We start from the raw sequence: 11,226 nt of genomic DNA, 5'->3' as shown, positions 1-11,226 counted from the left end.
AAAGTGGAGTGTGTTTTCCGCTTCTTCGGTTCTGCTAAACTCAATTCGCTCGCGTTGCCTCGCTTCTTTTCTCTTTCGTACTCGTGCTGTGACGTCACTTGTTGTCGTTTCGGTGTCGGCCGACCAGTCAGTGTTTATAAACTTGCGACAGCTGATACTTCTAGAAGTCGATCCAAATTCGGTGACAACTATCGGTGGTTTCAACAGCTGCATCTGAAATTTTTTAAAAATTATACTTAAATGAGAACTTCAAAAAAAAAAAAAATCTCATCATGCCGAACACCGCCTCATTCTCCGACCTCCTACGTGAACAGGAAGAACTCGCCGGCTGGATCCAGCGGTTCTGGAGCAACCTTTGCAAACTGGGGAAGGATAAAATAACTCGCGCCGTATTGGAGCAGCGAATGGGTCTCCTTGACCGCTACTGGAGCTCCTTCTTTTCCGGGCATCGAGCTTTGATGCGATGCAAAGAAGCCGCAGCAAGTTCTTATGTACAACAAGATGTTTTTACCACGATAGAGGAGGCCTATTTAAACACGTCGGCAATGATAGCGCAGCAGCTCGCGGATCGAACTCCTTCGCTACGCTCTGAGGTCGAGCAGATTGCAGCGCAGCTACAGCTGCCAAAAATTGATCTTCCGACCTTCTCCGGTGACCCCCTACAGTGGGAAAGCTTCCGCGACTTATTTAAGAGCCTGGTACATGACGTACCCCACTTGTCGGATGTTAAAAAACTCCTCTATTTGAAGTCAAGTTTGACCGGAAGTGCGGCGGAAGTGATTCAAAATACCCCCATTACGGAGGCTGGTTACCGTGGAGCTTGGGAGGATTTAGAGATACGATACGGAAATTTACGCTTATTATCATTTTCGCATCATCGTGCTCTCCTCGCCTGCCCACCTGCAAAACAACAATCGGCTTCGGAATTAAAACGACTGCTTGATACATTTCGACAAACAATTCGAGCATATACTACCTTGAAGAAACCAGTCACAGCCTGGGATGAATGGTTCGTCTACCTATTAACCCAAAAATTGGACAAAGTTACTCACCTGGCTTGGGAAACTTCCTTGGTGAATTCCAGGGAGATACCATCATTCTATGAGCTGTCTAGGTTTCTGGAAAACCGCATCCAAGCTTTGGATGCCGCTCAGATGACAGACCCTGCTGCTCAGGCTACTCCCAGCAACGACGGCAAGTCTAAAATTAAAGGGGGTACCGCCGTTAAGAAGTCTGCATCGACTTTCCACACAACGAAAAATACGGCTTCCCGGAAATGCCCCTCTTGTTCTGGCAATCATGGACTAGGATATTGTACAAAGTTTAAAACATTATCTCCGGCCAAACGCAAGGGACGCGCAGAAGAACTGGGTGTTTGCTACAACTGCCTGAACATTGGACACGAGCAGCAGAAGTGTCCTTCCTCGCAGAAATGCTTGGCCTGCAGTCGACGACACCATACTCTGCTGCATGATGCAATGACATCGAGCCCGTCTCCAACAAAGATGGTACAAAAGGTATCAACGTCTGGTGACACCGCTGGCTTATCTTCCGATCAAGGTCCTTCAACTGCAAACGCTCTTGCCCTAACGGTGTCTCGCTCAGTTGCACTGTTAGCTACAGCCCGTGTTAAGTTGGAGGCGCCGTCTGGAGAAATGATCGAAGTCCGAGCTCTCCTGGACACTGGGTCGGATTCATCCTTCGTGACCTCCTGGGTTGCCCAAGCCCTGCGTTTGCCACGGCAGGCGGTACGGGTCGCAATTTCGGGAGTCCAGGAACAGGAAAGTGGAGTTGCAACCCGTGAAGTGAAGTTTGTCGTGCGTTCCCGTCACTCCGAAGACTTCCGGCTGTCCGTTCGAGCTCTAGTGCTAAGGAGGCTCACTTCTTTGTTGCCGACACACCAAGTCAAGGGTTCTTCTTGGCCTCACCTTCAAGGCCTTCCTTTGGCAGACCCAGACTTTGGAGTGCCATCTCGTGTGGATCTTATCCTTGGAGCCGATGTGTGCGGGAGCCTTTTCCAGGAGGGAACTCGTGTGGGACCCGAAGGATCGCCTGTCGCTAAACTCACCCCTTTCGGCTGGGTGTTAATGGGGACCACTTCCTTAGACAACTCTTTGGTAACTGGGACAGCTCGTAGCTTTCACACTCAGACGGAGGACTCCGTCACCAAGCTTCTCCAACGGTTCTGGGAAGTGGAGGAGGTGAGGGAGCCAACCCCACTATCAGAGGAAGAGGAGAGGTGCGAGAGGCATTTCCAGGAAACCCATTCCCGGGATTCAAACGGTCGGTATATTGTTTGCTTACCATTCATCCGAGATCCAGTTGCCACACTCAAACCTTCCAAGTCGACAGCTCTAAAATTAATGTTAAACTGTGAACGTCGGCTTGCGTCAAATGACAGCTTGAAGGAAAGCTATGGTAACTTTATGAAGGAGTATCTAACCTTGAATCATATGCAGGTTGCATCGGAACCGGATCCCCAGCATCCGGCGTACTATTTACCTCATCACGCTGTTGTGAAGAAGCACGATCCCACTGCGAAGATTCGGGTAGTCTTCAACGCGTCGTTCCGGACCGCTTCAGGATACTCCCTGAATGATTGCTTGGCAACTGGACCTAAAATGCAAACAGACTTATGGCTCATTCTGACTCGCTGGCGTCTATTTCGTATAGCTTTTACTACTGACATTATTAAAATGTTTCGTCAGATAAAGGTGCACCAGGCAGATGCGAATTGGCAAAGGATTTTATGGCGTCCGAACCCTGGCGTTTCAGTGCAGGACTACAAACTAACCACAGTTACCTATGGGACCGCCTGTGCTCCTTTTTTGGCATTGAGGGTGCTGGCACAACTGGCCAAGGATGAAGGAGAACGTTTCCCCCTTGGAGCTCAAGCGATACATCGACATACATATGTCGATGATATTCTAGCCGGAGCGGATGATTTAGAAAATGCATTCGAATTAAAACGCCAGGTTATAGCTATCTTTAGAGCTGGTGGATTCGAACTAAGTAAGTGGGCTTCGAATCTACCGCAGCTCCAGGAAGAGGACAGTACTGAATCACACCGCTTTCATGAGAAAACAGGAGTTAGTACCTTGGGTGTAATCTGGTGTCCCCGCGACGACACTTTTTCTCTTCGGGTCGCCGGTCCAATGAGCCAATCGGATAAAATCTCAAAAAGATCGATCCTCTCGGAGGTGGCGAGCTTCTTCGATCCACTGGGCTGGACAGCACCTGTGTTAATTTACGCCAAAATATTATTACAAGATCTCTGGCTACTCGGTATCGATTGGGACCAAGACCTACCTGAAGCTATCCAAACCACTTGGCACTCCTTCAGGACCTCCCTTAGCCAGCTCGACGCTCTTTCAATTCCACGCTGGACTCGCTACTTGGGAGATCGCACCGAGAAGGTGGAGTTGCACGGGTTCTGCGATGCATCTCAAAGGGCCTACGCTGCAGCCGTCTATCTGCGAGTAATGCATAAGGGAGAAATTTCAACCATGCTTTTGGTGGCGAAGACCAAGGTGGCCCCAGTCAAAGCCCTGACAATACCAAGGCTAGAGCTGTGCAGCGCGGTACTTTTGTCAAAACTCATGACCCAAGTAAGGGACGGTCTGGACTTACCGGCAACGTTGACCGCTTGGACCGATTCCAGTGTGGCCCTGAGCTGGATACGAGGACATGCATCGCTCTGGAAACCTTTTGTGGCGCATCGAGTGTCTAGCATTCAAACACGCATTCCGGCGGATCGGTGGAGGCACGTGCAATCGTCCAGCAATCCCGCGGACTTGGCAACGCGCGGTATCTCACCTTCGGAACTGCTGGACTCTAGGCTTTGGTGGCACGGACCTTCCTGGCTAGCTCAGGCATCCAACCTCTGGCCAACTAGTCTTCCAGAAGAAGATGACTCCATCGACCTGGAAAAGAGGAGGGTCACTGTTCACGTGCATTCGAACAGGACCCAGGAGGAACTCTTTTCCCGCTTCTCCTCCCTAACACGTCTTTTAAACGTTCTCTCCTATTGTTTTAGATTTTCAAGACTAGTTCAGAGGAAGCCGTGCGAAAAGGGTCCCATCCGCACTCTAGAGCGAGCTCACGCCCTGCGAGCCGCTCTCCGGATATCTCAACGTAATCACTTCGAAAAGGACATCGAACAACTCCGTCAAGGTCGAGAACTGTCCAAGGGTTCTCCATTGGCTTCGCTCCGACCATTTCTCGACAAGGAAGGGTTGCTTCGAGTCGGAGGGCGGTTAACCAACGCAATGCTCTCCTACGATGAAAAACATCCCATCATCGTGGCAAAATCCTGCCCCCTTGCAATACTTCTTATTCTGGATGCGCATCACCGCACACTTCATGGAGGACCACAATTAACAAGAAGTTTACTTTTGCGGAAATTCTGGATTCTGCGTGGAGGCGCTTTGGTACGCTCGGTTATTCGGGACTGTGTCCGCTGCGCTCGATTCAGCGGTCGTCCTGCTTCTCAATTAATGAGTTCATTGCCTCTGGACCGCATCACGCCCCACCGACCATTCCTCATCTCGGGCGTAGATTACGCGGGACCGATTATGCTACGCACGACGTCGGGACGAGGGCATAAGGCGTATAAAGGATATATCTGCTTATTTGTTTGTCTTACCACGAGAGCCGTCCATCTAGAAGTCGTGTCCGATTTAACCTCCGTTTCTTTTCTAGCCGCTTTCCAAAGGTTCATCGGACGACGAGGACGCTGCGCCACCCTCTACAGCGACAATGCCACCGTCTTCCGCGGCGCCGACAGGGAACTGACGCAAAGGTTTAACGCCGCCTCTACCTTCTATCAGGAGACCGCCCTGGCGTTAAAAAAGGACGGCACTACTTGGCGTTTCATTCCACCTTACGCCCCGCACTTCGGAGGTCTCTGGGAAGCAGGCGTAAAATCAGTCAAATACCATCTACGAAGAATAATCGGCGAGTCAAAACTTACCTTCGAGGAAATGTCGACGCTGCTTTGCCAAATCGAAGCTTGCCTAAACTCAAGGCCACTCTACGCACTGTCCGAAGATCCATCGGATTTCTCTGCACTTACACCAGGACACTTTCTTATAGGGGAACCGACATGCGTAACACTAGAGCCCGATCCATCCGCTCCCCTAATGTCACTCACTACGCGATGGCGATTAATTTCTAATATGCGTTCTCAATTTTGGCGTAGGTGGAGAAACGAATACCTGTACACGCTCCAACAACTCCCTAAGTGGCGGCACCAGAAGGAAAACTTGGAGATTGGCAGATTTGTACTTCTTCGAGACGAGCTGCAACCGCCAGCAAAATGGTCAATGGGTAGAATCGAAACATTACACCCGGGGACTGATGGACACACACGAGTCGTTACCGTGCGAACTGCCAACGGTCTCGTAACGCGGCCCATCGTCAAAATCTGCCCTCTCCCGGTGCCTCCTTCGGACGCCACTTAGCTCGGAAAATTCCGCGTGAACACTGTTCGCGTGAGATGGTGGTAGGGCTTGTTGACACCCATCCCCTCTAGTCGGTGGTTCTCACATTCCAATCTTTCGGCTCGGCCGAATTCTGAGAAAAGGCTTAGCGAGCGACACGCCTTACCACCAACTCTTAATATACTCTTTCTGTATATATTCATGTATATATATTTTAACTCTAAGCTCGCGGTAGATTTCTTTATATTTCTTTCTTTAGTTTCTTGCATTTTTGCTATGTTCATTTAGTTTCTTATGCTTATGCGATTTACCCCCTTTGTACACTTCCGATCACGACATTGGATTTCTTTTTTTGTTTTTCTTTTTTACTTTCTTTTTCTATAGCCGATTCTTCGCTTTACGAAGAAGGCGGGCGGTATGTTCAAGAAACGGTCAAGGATCGCTCCAGAAATTCCCAGAACGTTTGTGTTTTGTTTTTAAATTTAACGAACGATGTCTCGACGAGCTTCCCTTCCGTTTGTGTACTTCCCGCCTCGTAGGCCTCGGGGAGAGTGGCGCGGAGCGGGAGGGCAGCCGCGAGACATCGTGAAATTTCGAGTAACGCCAAAGTTCTGGAGAGTTCCTGGAAGACCAGTATAAAGGGAGGGGTAATCGCTATCGAGTCGAGTACGTAAATAGAAGCGAGCGAGTAAACGTCAACTTTTTGTGAACTTATATTCTTTAAATACATTTAAATCTCTCTTTAAAATACACTCTTTCAGTCTTCCAACCCTTACAAACGAATAACGAGTAGCTTCGTTCGTGCAGACCGGCAAATTTTCATTTCGGGCAGACAATTTGAATTCGAGATTTCTCTATCGAACAAATTCCCCGAACACCCGGGTAAGGCGACTCTTCCCGGGTGGACCTTTGTACCGACCACGCTCGTGGGACCAGTCATGGAGAATTCACACATTACCAAAAACAATTCGGGGAATAGGGGGGACGCGTCTTGCTCGCGAGAGCGAACGTGTCTTGTGGAGTTAATGAGACTACCAGGAGAGGGAGGTTAGGGGCAGTCGTGGCGAGCGCACGTGTTTGGGGGTCGCTCCGCGTTAAAATCCAGTTTTGGTGGGAAAAAGTGGTAAAAGTGTGGTAAATAATGTTGTAAAGTGAGGGGAAACCGCGGGGGAAGTGAGCGGTGTAATTTTGTGCAAATCGGAAGTGGAATAGTGAAGTTATAAATAAAAAACGAAATTTCGGTAATGGCGACCTCCACGCGACGCGAGGGAAAGCATGGGGTGCAAACCCATGAATAATCGAAAGCGAGGAAACGAGTGTTCGGACCGACCGCGGAATAGAATAAATATGTGCGCGACTTAAATACGATTATTTTTATATATCGCGAGTGAAAATAGTGCAATTTAAGGGTGAAAGTTGCCCTCGAAGAAGGACTTGCGTGAACACGTGGTCGTGCGACATGTAGAAGTTGCGAGAGAAAGTCGTAGAAATTAGATTAATTAATTATAATGTAAATGTCATTAGGGATTTAGAGTGCGGAAAAGGGCGAATGAGGCATACTGAATGCACGCGGTGATTAGTTTTGGCTATTTTTGTATTTTCATGACTTGATAGTAAATAAATAATGGCGTCGGTCAAGCATGCTTCGATATATCGTACGAACACGTGGGCATCTCCGCGCGAGGGAAAGCGTAGAGCGTAAAGGCCGGTTCGCAAACATCCACCATGGCCGGGGAAGGGTCGCTGCAGGCGCATGGAGAGCGGCCCTTAAGGACGAAGCCTAAAGGCGAAGCGAAGACACGCGGCAACAAGTAAGATGGCGGAGGAAGGATCGCCGCAATCGCATGGAGAGCTGCTTTCAGGGACGAAGCCTATGGGCGAAGCGGAGGTACGCGGCAACAAGTAAGATGGCGGAGACATGGCGCGTTTTTCAAATGGTAAGCGGATTGGTTGAAGCAAGAAGACAGGGAGGAGGAGAAGAGGAAGAGGCGAGACGACACGGAACGAAGTGAAGGAAGGAAGAAATAAATAAATTAATTAATTAATAAATAAATGAAGTGAAGTGAATGAGATTAATAATAATAATAATAATAATAATAATAATAATAATAATAATATTAATTAGTTCATAATTAACGAATAAATTATTATAAATAGTGAAGTGATTAGCAGGTTAATAAATAAATAAATAATAAATAATAAATAATTAACAGATAGGCAACTAACTCGGTGTAGTGTTAGGAAAGTGTTGTGAGAGTGCAGTGAAGTGCTAGGAGTGTTGCGGGTACAGGGGAATATACGTGACCACGTGCGCGAGTGCAGAGGAACAGTGCAAAGCGGGAAAATGACGGAAAAGTGTTGGAAGAACTGCGGAAAACGCTCCAGCACTCTGGAAACTCCGAAGACACAACGATGGTGGAGAAAAGGGGCCGCATTGAGAATATCCAGAATATCCAGCATGGCGAGGGAAGGAACGCTGCAAACACATGGAGAGCGGCCCTAAAGGGTGAAGCAAAAGGATGCAGCAACAAGTAAGACGGCGGAGGCACGGCGCGCTTTTCAAACGGCAAGAGGAGGGGAAGAAGCAAAAGGACAGCGAGAGGGAGAAGAGGAAGAGCAGGAGTAGAAGAAGCGGCGAAACAAAAATAGACACGACCGATCAAACAACTCAAACCCGCAAGGGAGGAAACCGGTGTCAGCCTGGTCATAGCACCATTAGGGGGCACAAAACGGGGACCGACTGAGCGGGGGAGAGGAGGGAGAGAGGTCAATTGAGCAAAGCACCCTTCTGATCAACTGTTGATTCAACTAGGGACCCAGTCGTCAGCCTGGTCATGGCACCATTAGGGGGCGACAATGGGGACCGAGGGGATCGGCGGGAGAGAAGAAGGAGGAAACATAAGGAAATTCGGCTGGCGCCTAAACGGCGACAACAAATGAAAGCAGCAACTATGGCGGGCAACGCAATGAGCGACCCGAAGGCTTGGGCAGACTTTTTAATCGGAAAGTACTGGAACGAGGAACTTGAACGTCAGCCTGGTCACAGCACCATTAGGGGACGGATTGAGAACCGAGGGAAAGTGTTGGAAGAGAGAAAAGAAATAAATACCGAGAGCAATGGGCTCATGTAGCGTTATGGAGAAAGACTGGGGCGAAGTAGGAACAAAAAGGGGAAAAGCGGGTAGCGAAAAGGGGAAAAAGAGATAAGCGGAGTCCTAAGCGAGAAGCGGAAGTCGAAATTAGGCGCGGGGCGGAAACGCAATCATGCGAGCGAATATCATCGAATTTGTGCAGTGGGCGGGGATGAGGAAAACAGTAGAATACGTTACACGCACATACTATGTTATAACATATATTTTATACTTTTATATTTACATTTTACGTGTCACTTATTACATATTTATCCTTCGGTTGTTTATTTATTTACGTATTCATTATATTACTTCATTTGGTGTAACAGCGACGACATTAGTATTAATAATGCGCACAGGAAACCGCGTATAGATAAATATTCAAACGCTTTTATATTTCTCCTTCATTTAGAGTTAGATAATACAGCGTAAGATACAGGCATAGACAAAGTAGGGAAAGCGAGATAGAATATTAAATAAATATAGGCAAGGCAAGGAATAGTGGGGATGAGGTAATATTAATGACAGCGAAATAGACAGGGTATTAAGGTATGCATGGGGGTGGGGGGAAGGTTAAACTTTTTCTCGACTTTATTAGAAATAAGATTAAATAAAAAGAGCGGTGAAAGCAGAACTAAAGATAGAATTATTCCTAGGTGGGAAATGGTGGGGAGAGGTCGCGGTTTACCGTATGTTCGAGCCCACCGGGAGGCGGTGCCGAGGGGGCGTTACAAGGTCAGTAGGAGGTCAGCGCATTTTGCCTGGGAGCCTCCCCTAGATCTTGACGCAACCTCTGGGGCCAAGACCCTGTGGTTGAGAGCATCCATTCCCCACACATGGAACACATACGCGAGGGGTGGGAGGCGGGGGGAGGGAGGGCAGTCTTTCTTCCACAACTGCGAACGATGGCCTAGACCAGGTACACTATGCCCCATCCGGTAAGGAAGCCTGCGGGTTGCCGCCACCCCCCGCCTTTGTGGCGGGGGCGGGAGACAGTTTTAGTGGGTATGCGTGGAAACCGTCCCTCTTCTAGGGGCGCCGGAAGCGGGAGTCTCACACTATCTGGGCTATCTTCCCAGATGTCCGTTACTGGATTTCTGTCTTCCTAAAAAGAAAAAAAAAAAAGACTACCAGGGGAATCTGTGGAGCGCACGCGCTCCGGATCTTCTGTGGAGATGAGTTTGGCATCCGCAGAACATACCAGTATGCCACCGAAAGTGGCCGGAACTAGAGGGGGCGGAGATCCACATTTTAGGCCTCCATCCGTAGTTCCTATGCCGGAGGGAGGGACGAGAGCGAGCGGCACCAGCCGGCATCTTCGCGGGCGTCATCTGTCTGCTCAATGGCAGTTGGGGACGACGCGATTGAGGTCGGTTGCTTGGACGTAGACATTGATGGCACCGAGTCCGATGCGTCCGCTACCTCACAGACGGCGAGACAATCTCGGAAGAGAAAGAGATTCGGCCGATCGCCCACTACGGGCGAATATATGGACTTGACTGCGACGAAGAGAAATCTTCTAGTTGCCGAGCAGGTGGCGGAGGTTCCAGGGCGTGAAGACGGTGCTGGATCCAAATGTACCGGCACCCCTTCCGTCAAAATCAGCCATCCCCCTGCCGGATGAGATTCTACTGGCTGCGGAGTTTCGCGCGATGCCCGCAGCGACGTTCGCGTAGCGTATGCTGCAACATATTGATGAAATTGCTGCGAGTAGCAAAAACTTGAATGGCCAGTTCGTTCGTGCCTTGCGGGTGGCGGCGCATGAGACATGAATTGCAGAGACTGAGTTAGCCACTCGGTCGGTTACTGCAGCCACGGCTGCGCCGGAGGATCAAAATAGGTCCCTACAGAAGAGAGTAACCGAATTGGAGGAGGACCTTCGGCAATTGCGGAAGGACCTCGCGATGCCTTGCCAGGCTTCGCCAATTGTTGTGCAGAAACCGGATGTTGGATCTGACACGGCGCCGGCGTCCCCCGAGTTGCCGGTGGCGCCGCCGCCGCCGTCGCCGCCGAGGGAGGGGTGTGAGCTACTGAGTGCGGGAACCCCGCCTTCTGGTGAGCCTTACAGTAGTGCACCGGCGCAAGATGACCCGCTGCTGCGCATCACGCTTCTTTGGACCAGCGCCTTAATGCACTAAGGGTGGGGATTCTTTCGGCAATGTCGGTGCATACCAGCCCGGGGCGGACGCCACTTGTCCGGATAGGGAAGCGGCCTCCGACTGTTGTGCCGGTTGCGGGTCCAGCAGCAAAGGAAAAGAAGGGGAGGAAAGGGAAGACGAAGACTCCAACTTCCGCCGCTCCGTGATCGGTGGAGTTGAGGGCTGCCCCAGTGGTAGCACGGCATTCGCTGGCGCCTTCGACACCGCAGGAGCCAAAGGCTACAGTATCATGGGCGACCGTCGTGGGCCGCAAGGCGCGGCGTGCGGCGGCAAAAGCGACGGCGGCGGCTAGCGTGCCGTCGAGTGCCGCTACAACACGCGGCGCCCATGTGGCGCCGAAGGTAGGCGCAGTCGCAAAGGCGACGAAGCCTGTTTTCCCGCGTGCGCCGTGCTCGGCGGCCGTTATGGTGACGCTGCCTAGCGGCTGCCACGTTACGTACGATAAAGCCATGCTTCGAGCAAGAACGAAGATTGACCTCGGCGCGCTAGATATCC

General features: G+C 50.3%; 1 protein-coding gene across 1 annotated transcript; it reads left to right on the top strand.

The window, feature by feature from the left end:
- The first annotated feature begins 1,154 nt into the window (after window positions 1-1,154).
- LOC143264773 (uncharacterized) lies at window positions 1,155-11,023 on the top strand. The gene is made up of 2 exons (XM_076533422.1): window positions 1,155-4,919; window positions 10,748-11,023. The coding sequence occupies exons 1-2, from the start codon at window positions 1,155-1,157 to the stop codon at window positions 11,021-11,023; spliced, it is 4,041 nt and encodes a 1,346-aa protein (XP_076389537.1).
- Window positions 11,024-11,226: the final 203 nt, after the last annotated feature.

Source organism: Megachile rotundata, chromosome 7 (assembly GCF_050947335.1).
Source record: "Megachile rotundata isolate GNS110a chromosome 7, iyMegRotu1, whole genome shotgun sequence".
Taxonomy (NCBI): domain Eukaryota; kingdom Metazoa; phylum Arthropoda; class Insecta; order Hymenoptera; family Megachilidae; genus Megachile; species Megachile rotundata.
This window is presented reverse-complemented; position numbering and strand designations above follow the sequence as displayed.